Here is a 22,053-nt window from a genome sequence, read left to right as displayed (position 1 = left end):
ATCCCCACAAGCTGTGCCTGGGCCAAATCAGCCCTTAGGAATTCAAAAGTGATCTGATTCTATGAGTGTCACTGTCAGCTTTTAAGTATTTATTAGGGGCACTGTATTTATTGTATTTAACCTATTTATTGCTTCACTGTATTTATTGGTCCACAGTATTTATTGATGCACAATATTTATTGGTTTACAGTATTTATTGCCTCGGAATATTTAATTGCCTGTATGTATTGCACTTATAATTATGCCTTCCTTATTTATGATCACCCCTATTTATTGAATCATTAAGCCAGTATTTATTTGACCTGCACTATCTAAAAAGTTTGTATATTGTGATTGTTATTTATTTTATCCAATCAGCAACTAAGAGAAAAAGAAGATAAAGAAAGATATTTTCATAATTTTTACGGTGTAGAGTCGTTTTTGGAACGGATGCACGCATGGTTATTGTTTGGGTATGTCGTATGCTTAGCACGGAGCCTGATTCCTGACCACTCGAGCCAAGCTACCACAGTGTGTCCGGAAGACCACCACCACCCTTTCAGAGTGGGAGTGTGGTTTTTCCAACATAAATTGGTGTTCAGTGGTGGGATAGAGCTGTGCCTACGTATACTCAACAATAACTGTGGGTAGTCCATAGGCCTACACCGGGAGTTTTCTCAAAGCGGCCTTCCTAATTGTGGGTTTTTGTTTTTTCCAAATTTACTCTGGTGGTGGGAGGAGGTATTATTAAAGGTACCCCCCTGCATAGTTACTGCACAAAACCTGTCCTCTAACCTGAGTGGGCGAGATGGAATTTGTACTAGAAAATCTAGAAACGTACACTGTGGCCCAACTCAGGGAGTTTTGCCAGCGGGAGGGGGTGTATTGTCCCCCAGGAGCAAAGAAGGGTGCACTCCAAACCAGCTTAAGGGCTTAGGGGGAGGCACGCCGAGAAAGCAAGGCTGAGGAGGAGGACAGGGATAGAGAGCCTGACACCGAGGGGGCTGAGATGTACCAACCTGAGGTGGGGAACCTGTCAGCGGGGCCCAGAACCATTTCTAGGAAGGGCAGCAGTGCCTCTAGCGGTGGCTTGTCTGAAGTGGAGTTAACAGACCGGAGGGAGAAAAGACAGCTCACATGGGACTTAGCAAGGCTGGAGAAGGAGAAGGAGGAGCAGAGGATGGCCCATGAATTACGACTGAAAGAAATAGATCTTCAGATCTTGAGAATCGGGGCACAACCTGTTCCTAATGGTGGCAGCCAAACCCAAGAGATCACCAGGGAACCTAAACCATACCTGCCAAAGGACATAGTAGCTAGCTATGGGGTGGGCGACGATATCGCCAAGTGGCTAGCGGCCTATGAGGTCTCGTTGAGGGCCCATGGGGTTCCAGAGAAGTACTGGGGAGGGGGATTGTACAAGTACATGCCTCCAGCTGGTAGGTATGCTTTATTGGCCCTCGAAGAGGATGAGCAGACCCACTACCCCACCATGAAACTGGCGCTCATCAGAAAGTTTGGACTAACACCCGAAAAGTACAGACAGAAGTTCAGGGGTAGTCACAAACTGGGCACACAGAATTGGGTGGACTTCCTGGACTATGCAAAGAAGGCACTGGAAGGTTGGATTAAGGGCAGTGAAGTGAGGAACTACGAGGGGTTGTTTGACCTAGTACTGAAGGAACACCTGCTCGAGAAATGTTTCCCTGAACTGCGGCAACACCTGGTGGATAGCAAGCTGACCTGTCCCCGGAAGCTTGCTGAGGAGGCGGACATTTGGGCTAGTACCCGGGTGTCCACAAGGGGGACTGGAGGGGATACTCAAAAGGCCGGACAGGGCGCCCCCCAGAAGAAAGAGGGAGGGGAAAAGAAAAAGGAGTTCTCCAAAGGCCCCCAAAATAACTTCCAAGGGAAGGGAACAGGATTCACCCCTAGGGCTAACCCACCCAGAAACCCTAATCCTGGCCAGAGTCAGCAGCCAAGGGTTGTCCATTGCTATGAGTGCGGTGGCGTTGGACACTATAAAGGAGATCCGAAGTGCTTGAAACGACCACCCCCTCCCACTGGAGGAAAGACCCCCGGAGTAGCTAGTGTAGTGCTCGGGGAGGAGATGCCCTTAACTAAGGGAAGGGAGTGGGCGGGTGTCACTTTAGTGTCCCTGGGAGAACGGGAGATGGTTCCTAAGATCCAGGTGCCCGCAAATACCGCAAAGTATGGGCAGTGGGTCACCATCAACGGCCAAAGAGGGGAGGCTCTGAGAGACACAGGAGCCAGTATGGCTATGGTGCGTAGCCAACTGGTGTCTCCAGAGCAGGTAATTCCCGATGTACTCCACCCAGCCGCGATGGCTGACGGCAGAACAGGCCACTATCCAGTGGCCGAGGTTCCCTTTGAATGGGGGGGGGTTGCAGGTTCACTTCGAGTTGCCGTAAGCCCTGCCGTGCCAGTCGATTGTCTGCTGGGGAATGACATGGCATTGATTTTTCAAGCTGTATTTAGCTATTTTTGAATTGCACCAAAACTTAGCTATAAGTTAACATATAACTTTTAATAATGGTTTAAATTTCATAAATATTATCACTAAAATACTCCATATTTTTATTTTCAAGAACTTCATACCGTAACAAGATTTGAATAAGATTACTTGTTTGAAAAATACACATGCAAAATTAACGGATATTAAATAGGTAAGCATCATTTAATATAGACCTATAAACTGCAACCATATTGGCTTAACTTCACACAGTTCTAAAGATTTGCCATGTTTTTTTCCTTCTCCCCCTACATCTTAGATGAAACTCCTCTAAGAATATTAGTACACTTGTTATTTTGATTCATGGGGTGCCTTTGAATGTTTTAATGAGGAGATTCACCTTAAAATTACTTAAGGTACGAATTTGGTTTCAATTTAATAGTGATTACTGGTTCTTAAACCACTGTAGACCTCAAAATGATAGACTTACTCTATAGTCATTATTGGATTAGATAAATAATAACTTTTTAATTTATAGAAATTGGGATTTGTGTCAACTGTATAGGAATGTTTTATCTTTTAATACAGGCCCTTCTCTATGGTGTTATGAATATAGATAATGTGTTCAGGCAACGGACTAATCGTCATGTAAAGATGGTGAACACATTGGAAATAATCCAAAACTATATTTTTTGAAATATAGTATCTCCATCTGATACTGCCTCAATATTAGAATGGATATAGGCAGAGCTATACTTTTATAAGGATTATGTTTCTCTTTTGAAGTTACAATTGAATAGTTATATTTGTTTTTTCTATTATTTCAGCCCTGATGACGTCTTTTTAAGACGAAATGCGTTGGCTGAATTAAATATTGCAACAAAGAGTGATCTGATTTATGCAAGAAAGCTGCAAGTCTTTAATTTTAAAAAATCGAATGAAGAAAACTTGACTTGAATTACAATAAACAAGACTGGATCTGAATCATGAACTATCTGCCTAATTACTTCTTTTCGTTTTGAGGATTTAATTCTAATATAGATATTATTGTCACTTAATTGTGTTGTTCCTTCTCCTTGATTGAGCATTTGTCAGTGTGGTTGTTTAGCGGTAAAACCACAAGAAGTGAGCATAAAAACTACGAATTTTTCTTTATTACTGAATCCTTTTTTTTTTTTATATATATGTAAACGCCTAGTGCGCTAGTGCTTGAAACCCTACCGCTTGAGTTCTGTTGTTGGTATTCATGTCAGATGGCGTATCCAATTCAAGTGTCAAATAGAGATCCAACCTGCATTCTTCCCCTCAGAACAGGCATCGAAGAACGGGTAAGATGCAGTCCATCCAGACTGGTCTAAATGACAAGAACCAAGAGGCGCTCAGTTCTCGGAGGCGAGGTATGCCTAGATGTTGTACCATGCGTTCACGGTATTTCCGCTCCAACAGAGCTTTTGCCATCTTGTTGTTGATCGGGCCGTGCATTGCGTAGCAGAAAAATAACAATCAGGTTTCCTGCTATTAATAACAGGATGAGCGGAAGACCTCCAAAAACGCTTCCAAATACGGAGTGTATAAAATTTGGTATAATTCCGAGGACCGTCTGAAAGGTGCGTAACAGTCCTGAGCCTATGGTCTTAAATAGGTGTACAATACCACCCGTATCAGACATATTAAAGTTGCGACCCATCATTTCTGGGAAATGAAAGGTGCAGTTTGTACATATAAGTGCTTGTATTTCCGCCGAGGTCCTTACGATTCGTAGATAAAAGGTTTCCCAGACGGAGGTCAAAGGCACGGTTTGCTGTAAAAGCATGGCTTTCATTCTGCTCAAAGTATCAAATTGTATAAAGGAAACATTCAACGAAGGCCAGAACGGCGCCTTCCTGACTATTTGTTGGTGGAAACAATACTTGCATACAGAGAGTAACCCTGGAGTTCACAGTGACCAAATAGGCGATACCAGGAAGCATGCCACAACAACCTTGATCGTTCAGCATCAAGTAACTCCCATTCGAAAGCAGCTTGAATACCGGAGTAATCAATGCTGCTGGACTCCCTTCCAGGTGGCAGGATAAGTTTGCTACTGAACCATTACACGCCCCGTGTAGTAAAATATCATGGCACATGAGAGAACCACTTAAAGTGTTCTTGCAGTTTGTACCGCTTAGAATTACTTCTCAGTCCCCACTCCTGCATCAAAATCTGTATGGTAATTCCCATAATTCCTTAATGTATCATTTACCCATTTCGTCATATCTGCCTGCCTGTTGTATTTCAAGGCAATACTGGAGTTGAAAAGTCGTGACCGGTAATGTAATATGGCCATGGATTAAACATTCCGTGGATGGGGATTCTGCCACAGTAAACGGTAGTTTATCAAGTTTTCCAATGCGCAGCATTGTATATTTGACTCCTCTTTGTGTCATTTCTATCTGTTTCTCCATTAGATTATATGAGTAAAATAAGGACGTAATGTTGATAAAACGCCAAGGCATGTAACCGGCGTGCAGTGACTGCAGCCTCCTGCTTAACAACATAATAGAATGTAACTGTGATTGCTCGTGTTGTAACATGGATAAATCCTGTTTTAGTATGTCTATAGCAGAAGGCACAATGTTGCCCAGTGAATAAATCCGGGATGATAATGTAGTCATACCATTGTCAACTACGGCTAACACCTTTTCTAGGTTAATCCTGTCTATTTCTCTAAGTCTCTCCGCCGCTTCTTGTTGGGAGATTTTTCAGATCTCGTTATAGACAGCATACAAGAAACGTTTGTCACGCGGTTTCCTGGGACCTACTAAAAAATCCCTAAGATCCACATCATCTGATAGTAGAGATAAGTGATGTTTCACCTATGTGAGTGTCGAGGTTTTTAGCCAGTCTAGGCATAACTTCCCGACACTGTATGATGTAATTACCCCTCGGATGTTCTCTCTGTACATAGCGTGGGTCTGGCCTATGGATACTGAACCCTTCGTTAGTACCCCTTGATATTTATTTGTGTCTAAGGGCCAAACCAACCATTTTTTTCAATCAGGGTCTGATCTATTGTACTCAATGATGTCATCTAATTTCACCCCTTCTTGTGATATTGAATTTTGCCACCCCTCTTTTTGTGATGCTGTTGGAAAACCGAGGTGTATTCAGGTCCTTGATCTTGGCTAGTCCAAGACAGGATGTCTGTTGCACGGTGTCATTTAGAAATATCATCTGCTGTGGAATGAGGCAAGCTCTAAATAGCGTTTCTGTTCCCTGGACTTGCCTGTCTCTAGAACCCCAGGCTGATTTAAAGTCTATTGTGTCTTTCCATAAGTTGAAATCTTGTTCAGACAATTGGGCAATAAAAGAAGCAGAGTAAATCTGTTTGATGTTTGTCAACATATTTTTCTGTGCCGATGTAGGTGCAACCTTATAATAATATAAGGTTGGGTCAGAAATGTTAAACCCTGAAAAATATGAAAATTTCTGTGATAAAGTTTGTGAACTACTTTTTGATGGTGTAGGGCAATGTTCCCACTGGAGGAATTCGAAAACATCTCTAGGTGATATTGATTTGTGTAGGAAATGATGTCCATTATGTTGATAACAGTACAAGGTGTCATAGTCTGAAGTACCATCTAACATTTCAGTGTTTGGAAATGCAGCATTTTTTTCTAAATCAGACAACATGTTATTAACAGTTTCAGAGTCCCATTCATCAGAAAATATAGTGGAGGTAATAATTAGGCCTGGGCAGAAAACTACGCTACACTCGCGTAGTTTGCGTAGCGAGCGCAACTATGCACTACACGAATTGCACGTAGCACAGTGCAAAAACTTGTAGCGTAGCGTAGTTGGCATTTTTTGCTCACTCGCGGTCCTCAACGTCAAGTTGGCAACCACAAGCGAGCAAAATGAACATCCCAGCGAAACGTTTTCCTCGTTCACGATCAACAACATCAAGTTGCCGATAACGAGCGTGGAAAATAAACCTCCCAGCAAGATTCTCATCGCTGGGTGGTCAGGTTTCTCATTGCAAGTGGTCGCGTATGCTCGCGACCGCTCGCGATGAGAAACTACCAGTCACGTTGAAAAAGCTGCCGCTCGAGTACAAATCTACTCGAGCGGCAGAAAACGACCGTTTGCACTGTGCATGATGCCGCTCGCAATGATTGCACAGTGCGGACAAGCATCCGGAACAGTGCAATCATTGCGAACAGCATTTCCCTACCGCACTACGCAGTTCGCGTAGCTACGTGTATCGCGACGCAGTTAAACATGCACTTTGCGTAGCGTAGTGTAGCGCGACTACCCGAACTACGCCCAGGGTTAGTAATATCATTGCATGACATTTTAAACAAATATGCTATTTTTAAAAGTTCCGTAGTTGTCATAGTCAATCTTGTCCCATACAATCCCATTTGGAATAGGAATCGCTGTAATATTTACATAGGACAAGTCTCTTCGTTCACGATGTGAAGACAAATGCGGTTTTAAAATCAAGTTCACTTTCGAAGCTGCAGGACTCTGTCTAAGATATGTTCCATTAGTTAGCAAGCAAAAAACAGTTACTAAGCCTAACCAGAAAAGAAAAAATAAATCCCAGTAATTATCCACAGCTGTAACCATGGTGATACCAGGTAAGTTTTTTAAAGAAAAATCCAAAAGTCAATTGTTTGTTCTTTTATGTGACTTTGGGGCTGGCGTTGTTTCTGATTCACTTGGACCCAAGGAAAAAGTATCAAAGTCCACGGAATAGCCAGATGCTGTTCGATCAATTTTTGGTAGCTCAGCAGGTCATGTTGAACTTGTAGGCAGCTCTTGTCGAGGCACGTTGACGTAGATATCGGTGTTTGGCCTGATAGCAATGTGGCATTCATATTGATTTTAATTTTCTGTTGAATTTTCAGCTCCAAGGGGAACGAGTTCCATGGCATTATTGCATAGTCCATCATTCCATGCTGGTGGCTCTTCAATGGTGATGAGTCTTTCTGTTTGGACTTCCTGTATGGTAGTGAGAGGAGGAGGTTGGCTACCCAGGAGTCCACGAGGCCTACTATTGAGTATCAGCCACATGGTGTGGTTCAATCAGATCAATGGTGACAAATATTTTCTCCTTTCCGGCAAGAGGTGGAAGTAGTACAGTTCTTGTTCCCTGCACTGCCAGGACAGGTACGGGTTTTCTTTAAGATGGCCCAAATTCTTTCTTGTCCAGTATCTTCTCTCTGACCAAATCCCCAACTTTAGGAATCCAGACAGGTCTTGCCGGTTCTGATTTGACTTTCTCAGTGGCGGTCTTTTTGGCTTGGATGTTACTTAGTTGTGTCGTTGGTTCATTCAGATCCTTTAAAACAGCCAAATGTGTATTGATGTCATACGGTATTTCAGCCACCACTGTGCCTTCACAATCAAGATCAGGTACCCACATTCTAGTCCCAAATAGGAACTGGTAAGGAGTGACCCCCCTAAAGAAAGTCTTGGCAGATTATTGAGGGCATTCTGGACCCCATATAAGTGATTGACCCAACTACCACCCAAACCTAATACTCTAGCTGGTAAAGATTGCTTTAAATCCCATTTTTTCCTCTCCACAACAACTGAATAGCCATTGGGATGGTATGGAGAGGAGTACCGCACCACCACACCCAAACCTTCCATGGCTTCCCTGTAAGCACGAGAGCTAAACGCGGGGCCACAGTCAGAATGTAATGCGCCAACTGCATATGTCCCTATAGCCGAGCGCTGAGGCCAAACCTATAGGAATCTTGAGCATGAATACACTGCGACCATGATGTATTTATAAGCCCCATCTGAATTTAGGGGGCTGCAGTGGTCCAATTCGACACAGGCTGATGGTCTATCTTATATAAGTAAAGGTGTCTGTGCAGGACGTTTCACGGTGGAGCCCTTTATCTGTTGACAGATGTCGCACTTCAAGACAAATTCCTTTGTCTGTGTTAGTAAACCAGGCCACCAGTAGCGTTGTTTCAATAAAGAAACAGTTGCATTTGCTTCTGCATGGGTAGAACCTAGACCCTCGTGAGCAGCTAATATTAAATCAGGTCTGCGATCTTCGTTTAATATTACTCTATCCCCCACTCCTGGAATTTGAGCATACGGAATATTGTTTACATCTAATTTGTACGAGTACTTGAGTGGAAAACCTTTCGCTAGTGCCGAGCTATTTTTGCCTGAAGCAATGACAGCCACCATTATCTGTCCATCTATTCTCGTTTTTGAACGCGTGATTGCAGCTACGGTAGCAGTTTGAACTGCCCCCTTTGCGGTTTCATCAGCCAATGAAATCCCTTCAACGTGAACGTCATCACGTTAATGACTCAGTGTGTGTCTTGATAGGTCGTTTTTCAACTTTGCTACCTGTTCCGATAGCAGTTTATGCTTGATTGTGCCACCTTTTGCATCTTTGTACCCATTCTCTGCCCAATATTGAAGGTATTCATTGTATGACTGGACACAGTAAAAAGAATTGCATACGATTAGTGTGGGGAATTCTTCGATCTGTGTTTACTAATACCAGTATCAGAGCTTTTAATTCTGCCAGACTGAGCCGGTTCCTATGGATTGTGTTTTTGTACAGCTTGGATGGGACTGGCTATCTTGCATGCAACCTTTTACGATAGCATACGCTGCGATGTATTGTTGCTTACTCCCTATGGCCGATTGAGCTGATCCGTCAGTGTAAATTATTTCTTCATACTGATCTAGAGGCATTATTTCATTTGGTAGAGGATATTCTTGTTCGTTTTGCAGGAATGCTTGAGTTTTTAAACTTGGGTCCTATCTGTATTCTACATCTGATGCAGTGAGAGAATTAGCCCATTGTATCCATCTCGGGTGAAAGGCTTTAGCATTTGTTAATGTTAATGTTACTGGGTATTTATAGAGCGCGTGGCTACTCCCGGGAGTGTCCCGGCGCTAAAGAAAAGAAAGACCAGTGACAAAAACACAGCTTTGGAGCCTCAAGGCCGCCGATCATACAAACAGCCAAGTTTTGAGCTTGTGACGAAAGCTAAGGAGATCCCCCTCCTGACGCAGATCAAGAGGTAGGCTATTCCAGAGCCCAGAGGCCACTACTTGGAAGGAGCGACCACCCAATCAAGAGAGAAGAATCCTTGGAGTCTGTGACAAAAATGAATTTGAGGACCGCAGGTTTCGAGATGGAACATATAGCTGACATCTATTTCTCAAATACGGAGCGCCAATGTTGTGGAATGCCTTATAGGCGAACACCAAAGCCTTGAAGTTCACCCTCTTGCGTACTGGGAGCCAGTGCAAGGACCTGAGGTGTGGGGTCATATGAGTCCAGAAGTCAACCATAAGCATGGCTCTAGCCGCGGCATTCTGCACCACCTGAAGGCGGCTAATCAGATAGTCTGGCAGGCCAAGGTAAAGAACGTTGACATAATCAAGACGCGACAGGATCAATGCTTGCACAACTATCTTCCTATGGAATACTGAAAGTAATGGGAGAAAATTACGCATAATTTTCAATAGGCCGAAACAAGTGCCTGCTACCGTCTAGACTAGGGATTTCATGGACATATCCTTGTCCAGTTTGACCCCCAAATTTGTGATCGTAGTGGCTAAGGTAGTAGGAGGAGACATGTTTGATGGCCACCATTCACGCCACAAGAACATGATTTCAGATTTCTCCGAATTGCAGAGAAGTTGGTTATGATTAAACCACCCAAATACTGTGGATAAACAGAGATTTATCATCTTCCCATTAAGAGCTTCGCCCTTACCACAAGTAAACAATAGTTGTGTATCGTCGGCGGAAGAGACAATCTTGGCGCTGAAAGATTCAATCAGTGATGCCAGAGGGGCCATAAACACATTGAACAGGGTTGGACTTAAAATAGATCCCTGAGGGACGCCAACATTCATAGGTAAAATAGATGCCGCAAAAGGAGGGGACCAGACTGTTTGCTGGCGATTTTCCAAATAGGACCTGAACCACTGAAGGACCGTGCCTCCGAAACCGCATCCTTGAAGGCGACCCAAAAGTAGTTTATGAGGAACGATATCGAAGGCCGCAGACAGGTCAAGCAGTATCAGGACTGCCTTCCTGCCTTTATCCAATGTGGACCTAATTGATTCTGATATCTCAAGGAGAGCTGTTTCCGTGCTAAAATTAGCACGGAAACCAGATTGGCTCGGATGTAAAACACCATTGGTTTCGACAAACTCCCCCACGACCTGATTTACAAATTTCTCCAAAGCCTTGGAGAAAAACGGTAGCAGCGAAATAGGTCTATAATTGCTGGCTATCGAAGGTTTTTTTGGAACGCTTGCCTTTGTAGCAGCCTCTAATGCCGGAACTGGAGTTACAGCGATTATTTGCTTCCCCAGAGCCAGTGCTCTTTCTCTCACTACCGCAGTCTGTACGGCCATCACATTTTTTTCTGTAGATGCAAAACGCATCTCAGCATTTGTGTATAAGTGTGATTTGTACGCTATTGGTATAGTTTCACCTTCATTATATGTCAGGTGGGTGTATCCTGATTGACCGACGACTACGCGGATCACTAGATTGTGGGCATTTACACGTGTCTGTAAATGTTTGGAAGCGATCATGTCTGCTTGTAGGGAACGGAGTGTATCCGTGTGTGCTTGTGTTCATTGCCTAACTGAGAAATCAGGTCTTATGAGGTCGTAGAAAGGTTTTACTCATTCTGCGTAATCCAAAATGTAAGTTCTGCCAAAGTTTAAAAATCCCAATATGGATTGTAAGTTTTTTAAAGATTTAGGAGGATGAGAAAGCACACACTTTTCCAAAAAGTTTGCTGCCAGGCATTTCCCTTCACTCGAAAGCTTGTATCCCCAAATTAGGACACTGAGGTGGTCTATTCTTGATTATTTTAAATTGAATTTGTAGCCCTCAGAGGCAAACCCCCAAATTATGGTGCTCACCCTGATCAAGTGATCCTTTAAGTTATCATCTGTCAGATAAATGTTATCTACATAGGACAATGCTCCTTCATCCAAATCCTGAATTAATTCTGTTACCCTAGCGCTAAACAGCCCTGGACTATTTTTGTACCCCTGGGCTAGTCTACAAAATTGAAGGTGGGAACCTAACGCAGAGAATGCTGTTAAGTAACTACTCACAGGCGCTATATTTTGGCAGAAAAAAACATTTGAGATGTCCAGTGTTGTTTTGTATTTCTTTCGCACTATGTTATTCATTAATGCGGCACTATGTGCATTTTGTACTGCAAAGCAAATGTTTTTGTACACAAATTTAAGTGTTTGTAATCTAAAACAAGACTATACGAATTGTCAGGTTTCATTACGGGACACAAAAGGTTATAAATTGATGAGGTGTAAGTTTCAAACACCCCCTGATACTCAAGTTGATCTAAGATCTCCCTGACTTGCTTTTTAGCTTCTTGCTTAATTGGATACTGTGTCTGTGGGGTTGGAGCAGATTTTAATGGTATCACGTGGTTGGTTGAGTCCTCATCCCATCCAACATTATTTCGGTATAGTGCAGGGGCTTGAGCAACCGCCCATTGCCGTGCATATGTGTATTTGAAGTGTATTGGAACAAGGTCGGAGAAAGCCTGCATAATTACTGTTTCTCCTCTTGGGCAATCCATAACAAAAGGAGGTGGCCAATCAGCTAATAAAATGTCATAGCCGACTGTCAAATTTGTCCAATAAAGACCTTATATCTTTCTTTATTTGTCCCCCTCCATCCGGAGTGTTATCTCATGTAACTTATGTGGGACACTGACCTGAGTATCAGGTGTTTCCACGTGATATACTCACTCAACTCCGCTGTCACCAGAAATTCCTTCAGGTTCTGTCAAGCTATGGTTACTTCTGCTGCGCTGTCTAGCATCGTCAGAGCCCATTCCCCATTCATTAGTTGAGTCCTCAGAATTCTAGGCATGTCTGATCTTGAGACCTGCTACCTTCTTCTTCTTGAACTGAGCTTTAGATTTTTGTTTATCTTCTTTTTTAGGTGCGCAGTCTGCAGCGAGTTGCATGTCTCTGGACTTTGTATGCTCCTCTTGTCTGTGTTCTGACCGTCCTTTCCTCTCTGAGTTTTTTGACGAACCCTGAAAGGAACGAGAGGAACGTGTGTCAGTGTCCTGATACCTGTCAGGCTTTCTAATGTTGTCCCTATTCCTAAGGTTATACCTCCTTTCGGAGGGCTCCTGTTGAGGAGGCCTACCTCTGGACTGAAATCTAATGTCTTTCAGATGCTTTTTATTTTCCCACTTCTTTTTAGAAGAAGTAGCTGCTTGCTTTGGGGTATCCTTTTCCAGACCAGTGTCAGGATTGGCCCGGTGAGATCCCCATGAGTCCCTAGAAATCGTCAGGCTGCTCTTCAAAGACACAGGTATTTATATTCAAGACTGCGCAGAGCCATTTCCTTAAAGCTGGTTTCTCTATGGCTTCAATTGTTATTGACCTCACGGTCACAGACTTTCAAGATGGCTGCCCGTTGTGGTGAATCAGGTTGCAGGTCTAGTGTTTTTGTCCATGTGCAACCGCAGCTGTGCTTGCGCTCGGCGAGTGCGTCGCACTTCAACTGAAGAATCCTGAGGAGTGGCAGAGCTCACCGTTCACGCTGTCCTCAGACTACAAGTTTCCTGAATTTAGAAGGAGGTTACAGATTAGAGAGCGGTATTCCGAATGGTGTATTTCTTCGTATTTTGGGTGAGAGAGTCTCGTTTCTTTTCTTGTTTGGAGCTTCGTTGAGAGAATATTACAGCTCCTTTCAGTCAGTCCAGAAAGACGTTTAGTTTTCAAAAGCTTATTCTAGTTCAAGAAGGTAGACTTTGTGTAAGTCCCATATGATAAAGAATTATAAGAGACATTATAGTAACTACACATTTGGTGAGGAAACCAGATAGTGACTATGTGACACGTTCTCCTCAGACACTGTGCAAGAACAGTAGGCGAGCAATTAAAGACTATAGCGAGTACATATTGAATAGAACAAGTACAATACATGAAGTGAGATAAAGAAACAACAATCCTAAGGAAGTAATATTCAAAATTAAAGAACTCAAAACTGAAGATAATCCAATTCAATACTTCTACAGAAGTAGTTCCTAATTCAATCTTTAGAATTATATTTTCATGTAGCTGTAATTATATATATATAATTATACTTACCAACTGATGAATCCTCCATCGCTTCTGAAAGACAAAGAAGAAGAAATAAGAACTGAATTATAAACCGTCAGTGAAAGCTATTGAAAGAGGATATATCTTTATATACATACATAATAAATGATTACTAGAGAACAGAATTCAGGTGAATTACAGGTAACGAAAGTAGAGATAAGAGAAGTAGATAAAGGTGTTAGTTATTGTAATTACATGTGCTCTTCGTTACAGGAGACTATAAGAGTTTAACACCAAACTCGTATAGAGAAGTGACAGGTTAAGACATTTAGATATAACACTTATACAAGAGAGCGGCTAACAACTATGAAAGGACAGGTAACCTAGAGGAAGTTATACATGAATTTGGAGGGTGGCAGAATTCCGTAAAATTGTTACATGCTGTTCTTTATTACAGGAGTCAACCAGGCGAATAGCTTGAGTCCAATCCAGAAGAAGTGAAACAGTGGCAGTTTCTCTTTTCTTACCAATCCCCTTTCCCCCTCTTTGCTGCTAGTGAGCATTTGAAGTTCACTGTAGTGGAGTTGGGGATTGAGGACATTTTCATCTGCTCCTGTGGAAACTAAAGTTCAGGAATTTGGTACTTAACCTCTTCCATGCTCATGACGTCTCCCGGCCGTCATGAGTCACAATGGGCGTGTGCGGACGACGGCCGGGAGACGTCATGACCACGCCCGAGATTGGAATGTCCAGCACTGCGGCAGCACTGCGGCAGAATTTGCGCCGCAGCGAAGAGGTTAACACCACCCACCAACTGTGGTTTCACTGGTCTAGCTCCCAAGCTGCCCCTACCTAACTCTGCATAATCAGTTTAAATTATTCCAGGTAGTCCTGCCTCTTGTCGTAAAGGAGAATATTCCCTTAGTCTTTGGCGTATTGCCCCTGATGCTGCCTCTCCTTTAATGTTAGCTAATATTAGTAATATTATAGCTGCTACCTGGGCGTAATTACCTAGTAATTTCATCTTTGAGTTCAGAGCAGGCTCTGCTTTGTACTCTTTCTGTATTTGGATTAATGCACAAGTTACTTACCTTCGGTAACAATATATCTGTAAGAGACATTAGTTAGTGATAGATTCCTTACCTTAGAATATCCCCAGGCATCAGACTGGATCTGGAAAGTTTTCGTCAGCAGTACCCCTCCACATCCGTCATTGGCCTCGTGGTCGCCGGAATGACGTCGCGTGCTACTTAGACGCGGCCCATGCGCGCTGACGTCAGTTCTGTACACTACTTTCCGCACCAGGAACGCAGACCCATGTAAGATACTGACCACTGGTGCATTGAACTAGGGCCCTGAAAGGGATGACCTTAACCCTAGAAATCAGTTCACAGAACGGGAAGGATGGGTGGGGCGGTAAGGAATTTATCACTAACTAATAACTCTTACAGATATATTGTTACCGTAGGTAAGTAACTTGTGCATCTGAAAGAGACACGTTAGTGATAGATTCCCTACCTTAGAAAAGATACCCCAGCAATACCAACCCAGGAGGTAGGTCTGAGAACCAAGATCACACCAGAAAGTCACGGAGAACAGAACGGCCAAACAAGCCATCTCTCCGGACTTGGCTGTCAAGGCAATAATGATTGGTAAAAGTGTGCAGCGAGGCCCACATGGCTGCCTGACAGATGTCTTGCAGGGGGACACCTTAGCCAGAGAATAATAGGCTTTTATACACAAGACAACCCAGCGGGAGATGGTCCTCTTGTGTACAGCCCGGCCTTTCTTGGTGCCTACGAAGCGAACAAAGAGCTGGTCATCCACCCAGAAGTGTTGTGTGCGGTTGAGATAAAATGAAAGTGCACGTTTTGGGACCAGACGGTGGAGCCTCTCTTCCTCTCTGGAAGGGTGCGGAGGCGGAAAGAAAGTGGGCAAGGTGATAGTTTGCCCGATATGGAAGGCAGTAACAACCTTTGGCAAAAAGGATGGATGTCCAGATGAACAGACAGAAAGGGAGGTGTACAGGAAAGGGTCTGGAGCTCACTCACGTGCCTAGCGGAGGTGATGGCAACCAGGAAAGCAGTCTTTAAAGTAAGTAAACGAAGAGGACAGTTGTGAAGCGGCTCAAAGCGCACATCAAATAAGTAAGAACTAGATTCAAGTCCCACTGCGGCATCACAAAAGAAATAGGAGGGAAAAGGTGGGTAATGTCTTTGAGAAATCTATTTACAAGGGATGATCAGGGAGCCAGAGAAAGGCCGAAATTGCCGAAAGATAGCCCTTAATAGTGCCCAGAGCAGAGCCCTGCCGGGCAAGAAAAAGAAGGAACAGAAGGACTTCTGAAAGAGGGGCAGAAAGGGGATCCACAGCCTTTGCTGTGCACCATGCCACAAATTTGTTCCACCTGCAGGCGTATACCGATTTAGTGGAGGGACGCCTGTCTGCTAGATTGACATCACAGACTTCAGGAGGCAAGTCAAAACGGAATTAACTGTTGCCGCTAAATCTCCACGCAAGGAGGTGGAGACTGGACAGGTTCAGATGGAGGACCGTACCCTGCTGCTACGACAGAAGATCCTCCTGAAGAGGCAGTCGGATCAGGGGATGTACACTCATACTGAGTAGCTCAAATTACCAAACTCTTCGAGCCCAGTCCGGGGCCACAAGAATGACTTGGGCCCGGTTGCGCCTGATCTTCTTCAGCACTCTGGGCAGAAGTAGTATAGGCGGAAAGGCGTACAACAGACCGCAACTCCACTCGCAATGAAAAGCATCACCGAACACGTGCCGCCTTGGAAATTCCAACGCGCAGAACTGCTGACATTGCGTGTTCTCTTCGGTGGCGAATAGATCTAACCAAGACTCTAGGCTCTCCCCACTGTTGAAAGAGACCTTGTTCCACCTCTGAGTAACGACGCCATTCGTCATCCATCATGCACCGAAGGCTGAGTTTGACCACCCTGGAGTTCATTAAACCTGCCAAGTGTTGAACCACCAGGGAGATGTCCTGATGTTCCAGCCATGTTCAGAGGCGCAGAGCCTTCTGACATAGGGTCTATGACCCCACCCCGCCTTGCATGTTGCAGTATCACATGGCGGTGGTGTTGTCTGTGAATACCTGCACCACACTCCCCTTGACAGAGGGAAGGAATGCCTTCAGTGTAAGACGGAATCATAGCCCGAATGTCCCGTACTCGCTGTTCGGGAGGATAAACCCGAAACTGCGCCGTGTCCAGAACCGCTGCGACAAAGAGGAGCTTCTGAGAGGAAATCGGCACACTGATGGAGAACTCCAGCAAATGGAAGAGGTTGGCTGTAATCTGGAGGTGGGAAACGACTGCCTGGGGTGAGCCCGCCTTCAACAACCAGTCGTTGAGATGAAACCCCTGATCTGTGCAGATGAGCTGCAACCACCGCCATCACTTTCGTGAAGACCCGAGGGGCGCCGGTAAGGCCAAAAGGGAGCGCGGTGAACTGAAAGTGCTTGTGGCCTACCTTGAACCGGAGGTAACGCCGGTGGGCAGGCAGGACGGGTATATGAAAGTAGGCGTCCTACAAGTCTAACACTACCATCCTGTCTTGCGGGTCTAGGACAGACAAGACCTGGGCAAGTGTGAGCATCTTGAATTTCTTCTTCCGGAGGAAGTGGTTGATGTTCCGAAGGTCTAAGATAGGACGCAGGCTCTTGTCCTTCTTTGGAACTACAAAGTAGTGGGAATAACAACCACGACCCACTTCGGGCATCGGAACGCGCTTGATGGCCCCCTTGGCCAAGAGGGCTGAAACCTCTTGCTGGAGAAGTGCCAAGTGATCCCCCGACATGCTGTGGTATTGGGGTGGCATGGCTGTAGGGCAGTCTCGAAGGGAAGGGAGTAGCCCCATCGGACTATCTCTAAAACCCACCTGTCTGATGTGATGGTGCGCCAGTGGGGGAGGTGATGGCTAATCCTGCTGCCCACTGGCATCGGATGGGCCTGAAAGCTCAGACTAGGAACATTTGGAGGCAGTGGTGGCGGGGGAGGAGGTGGACTGACCCTGCAGCTGGCCCCCTGATCCACCGCGGCGGTTCCCACGTCCACGGCCACGCGTAGACTGTTGCGACGGCCATTGGATCTGCTGCGAATGTGGTGGGTTGCCCCTTCCACGAGCACGAAAGGATCAAAAGGCAGAAGGCTGAGGAGGCCACGTGGCCGAAAAGCCCAAGGACTTGGCCATAGCCTGAGAGTTCTTTAACCCCTCCGTGCTGAAGGTTCCGTGCGCGGGCGGGGCCATGACGGAGCGGTTCCGTCATGCGCACAGAGCAACTGACGCGCATTACGGAACCGCTCCGTCACACGCATCGAAGGGGTTAATCGCTCCAAAGCACTGTCTGCCTTGTTGCCAAAAAGGCGAATGCCATCAAAGGGCATGTCCATCAGGGTGTTCTGGACATCCCCCGAAAAGCCAGTTGTCCTCAGCCAGGTGTGGTGGCGAAGCACCACTGTCGTGGAAATCGCCCTGCCCAGCGAGGTGGCGGTGTCAAGGCCACAACGAATTGTGAACTTGATTGCATCTATCCCCTCAGCAATAGCCTGAGAGAGTACGGTCCGGGTGCCACCGTATCCCACAGAGGGTGGGAATAACGGCCCAAGAGGCATGCGGTGTTCAGAGACCGCAGCCCGAGACTGGCGGAAGAAAAAACCTTCTTCCTGAACTGCTCCAGCTTCTTGGATTCCCTGTCCGGGGGTGCGGAAGGGAATGCGCTTGGGGATGCAGAGGCTTGGACAACCAAGCTCTCAGGGGTGGGGTGTTGGGAGGAAAATGGGGTCGCCCGGGGCCGGTCAGTGGCGTTGGGCCACATTCCTGTCCACAGGAGCCCCCATGGTGGGCCTGGACCAGGTGCCCAAAAGAACGTCAGAAAGTGCATCCTTAAAGGGCAGCAGTGGTTCTGCAGAGGTAACTGCTGGCTGAAGCACTTCAGTCAGGAGTTTAGTCCTGATGGCCACAGTAGGGAGCATGAGGTGGAGAGCCTCGGCCGCCCTACGCAACACCACAGAAAAACTCACACCCTCCTCCGTAGCCACGGTAGGAGGAGACAGCATGCCAAGGTCTGGAGAGGTGTTCAGACCAATGGCTTCCCCCAACTCCTCTGCCCAGTCCGGGTCATACTCGCACTGAGCTGCGAGAGGGTCCTCAGACCCCTCTCAGTCCTTCCCTTCCTCCTCATGCTGTTCCACAGGCCTAAAAGGAGGAGGATGGATATAGGGAAAGAAATTCCCAAATGACATTGTAATCGGTGTCGGTCGACACCCTTCCTGCACTGTATTAATTTCAGGGTTGAAACCGGGGTCGACGTCGTCCAGTGCGCCGGGCGACGTCAAACGCGGTGCCGGTGGGGTCGACGTCGGTGGAGGTGTCACGATGTCAACCGGCGTCGACCGGGATCCACGGGAGTCCTGCTTGTGCCGAGGCCGGAGCCAATGGTGACGTCGGGGCCGGAGCCACCGATGTCAAAGGGCGAGGACTCCCAGCCGGGCCAGAGGGGCCCGAAGGCGCCCTGGAGGTGCCCGACGGACCAAAGAGGCGAGCCATAGCAGACAGGAATTCCTGTACACGGGCTGGAGTCGCCGACGAACCCGGAAAGGGCGGGTAGGTCGCCGGCGACTGCATAGGCTCCGCCGGAGCCGCGGGGGTGGTATCACCCACACTATCAGCCATGTCGTTTGACCTGCACTGTATTAATTTCAGGGTTGAAACCGGGGTCGACGTCGTCCAGTGCGCCGGGCGACGTCAAACGCGGTGCCGGTGGGGTCGACGTCGGTGGAGGTGTCACGATGTCAACCGGCGTCGACCGGGATCCACGGGAGTCCTGCTTGTGCCGAGGCCGGAGCCAATGGTGACGTCGGGGCCGGAGCCACCGATGTCAAAGGGCGAGGACTCCCAGCCGGGCCAGAGGGGCCCGAAGGCGCCCTGGAGGTGCCCGACGGACCAAAGAGGCGAGCCATAGCAGACAGGAATTCCTGTACACGGGCTGGAGTCGCCGACGAACCCGGAAAGGGCGGGTAGGTCGCCGGCGACTGCATAGGCTCCGCCGGAGCCGCGGGGGTGGTATCACCCACACTATCAGCCATGTCGTTTGACCGGCGAGGAGAAGCCGGAGAACGATGATGTCTCTTCGACTTCTTGTGACGCTTCACCTTCCCTGAGCCCGAGTGCGAAGACTTCGATTCCAAAGATTTTCCATGACGGTGGCTCCGAGGCTCCGCAACCGGTCCCTCAACCTCCCTCGGGACCGGTACCTTGAACAGCACGGAGCTGACTGCCGGGCTTCAAGCAGCTTTCGGGACCGCTCCCGCAAAGACTTCGGGGGTACCGCTCTTCCCGGATCTGCGTCTAAGTGCGCCCGCAACGTCATTCCGGCGACCACGACGCCAACGACGGACGTGGAGCTGCACGCAGCCACCTACCGATGCGCAGGGGTACTGCTGACAAAAACTTTCCGGATGCAGTCTGATGCCTGAGGTTATTCTAAGGTAAGGAATCTATCACTAACATGTCTCTTGCAGACACATCTGGTATTACTGTTAAGGAAGGGATAACATGAGTCCCGGTATATATGGCAGCGAAAACTGTTCCCTAGGAGGTGCAGTCATCTATGTGGGGAGCAATTCCCATTGGCAAGCATGTTGTTAGCATTCTGTGTTTTTCATGTGGGGTAGTGTGTGGAAACACTGCCTCCAGCTGTGTTATTTTCTGAGCGATCCAGAATGGCATTTACTCACATTTAGTTGGCATTTTGCCTATTACTGCATGTAATGTTTGTGGTGTGATTTTAGCTGTAGAAGTCAAATAGGTGACGTTTCAACGCATGCCATTACATCGCATGCCATTGCAACGCAAACATTTACTCTGACTTTCTGTCGGGGGGCGCCAGAAGTTGGCATAGATACATTTTCTATTCCAACTCCAGTGTGTGCAACAGTAAGGAAGGTGTTGGAGTTAAATCCAACACCTTCTACCCACTGCTGCACACCTTTTGCGTTGCAATGACATGCGATGCAATGGCATACGTTGTAATAATTTCGTTGTAAAGGCTGTCTCCCATCTGGACTGGTCCTTCTGTTGCTGTAGCCGGGGTTGGCTGTAGTGTGAGTGTTCCCATCACAAATTGTGTCATGTTTCTGTACAATCCTATTAGTTCTTTGTGGAGTATTAGTAAATCTCCTCCTGGCATTGAATCAATGTCAGGGTGTGGTGTATAGGCCGCTAATACTGGCCATGTTGCTCCGTCTTTTCCGTGCGGACCTAGTCGTATTCTATTTCTTGTATGGGGTAGGGCGCCTTTAAACCAGTATAAATGTACCTGGTACGTTAGTGGAATTTCAATATATTCGTAAGGATTATATTGATCCAGCATTTCATCCTCTGTGTAGTAGTGAAATGTCTTTGTTACTGCATCTGGAACTGGGAATGTCACCCATGAATAGAATACCTCAGTTCTATATGATTCGTGTGCCTCAATCACGAATGTTACGGGTACACCCAGGGCTGTTAAACCATATTTACCCACTTTTATGATAACCACCGTTCTGATGTTTGGTGCAATTGGGATTGCATTTGCATCGTCTTCGTCATCTGTGGCTGTAAATTGTAAATTTTGTTCTACAGTTTCTGCAGTATCTCTGTGGATAGACATTTTTCTTCTTCCTATTTTAAGAAGAGCCTTGTAAGGGAGCTTTTAGATAAGGTGTTTATGCACAATTCTAGGAACAAAGTGTCCTTCAAGCTTGATTAACCAGCAGCCAATTAATAGTTTTTAGACTACTCAGCTGTGGCGGAGTTTTTGTGCCCTCTCACTCCAGACGTCTCTGGAATATGTGAGTAGGGGTCTCTGAGATTAGCAAGACTGAACTACTCAGATTCTACTGTTTAAATAAGTACCCGACCAATGTTGGCGGCACCATGTCATGTAGTTCCTATATCCCTATATAGGTTCTCTGCGTTTAGACAACATAGACTATAGGATTGATGTCAGACTGATTCTGGACACCCCTATCGGGTATGTTAGCCTGTATACCAGCTAGCTCACAGTGCCACTAGAAACTCCTTTTACCAAGGATGGAATAGCTCCTGGCAACCATCGAACATGACAACCCTGATCCCTCAGGACCGTGGAAACAATGTACTACTTTTCACTTACTTATTCTTAGAGAGAAACACAGAATAAACGGTTAGGACGATTTCCAATAAGCATTTATTGAACACTGATGATTCTTGTGTAAAATAGATGTGATGAGACAATCAATAGACAGTACAGGATATAAATGATTAGAAGCACTAGGAAAGTAAAAGGATGATAGATTTCTATCATTCTGCAAACATCATGAAAGCAGACAAGCATATAAAATACATGACAGTAAAATGCGTACTCCTACGATGTAACCCTAACTAGATGTACCTAAGTGTACCTAGTATGTGTTTAGGTGTTAAGCCAAGAATCCCCCTAGGATAAGTCAAATTCCATTACCTGA

At 46.1% G+C, this 22,053-nt stretch overlaps 1 protein-coding gene across 2 annotated transcripts in view; it reads right to left on the bottom strand.

The window, feature by feature from the left end:
* Positions 1–22,053, bottom strand: part of LOC146799914 (NACHT, LRR and PYD domains-containing protein 12-like) — a 1,343,351-nt gene that overhangs the window by 1,037,499 nt on the left and 283,799 nt on the right. For both annotated transcript variants that reach the window (XM_085620847.1, XM_085620846.1), the window contains one exon: positions 13,589–13,612. In XM_085620847.1, coding sequence (XP_085476973.1) covers positions 13,589–13,607 — 19 coding nt within the window. In that variant the 5' untranslated portion in view covers positions 13,608–13,612. The remainder of the gene's footprint in view (positions 1–13,588; positions 13,613–22,053) is intronic.

This window comes from Triturus cristatus, chromosome 8 (genome assembly GCF_964204655.1).
Source record: "Triturus cristatus chromosome 8, aTriCri1.1, whole genome shotgun sequence".
Classification (NCBI taxonomy): domain Eukaryota; kingdom Metazoa; phylum Chordata; class Amphibia; order Caudata; family Salamandridae; genus Triturus; species Triturus cristatus.
This window is presented reverse-complemented; position numbering and strand designations above follow the sequence as displayed.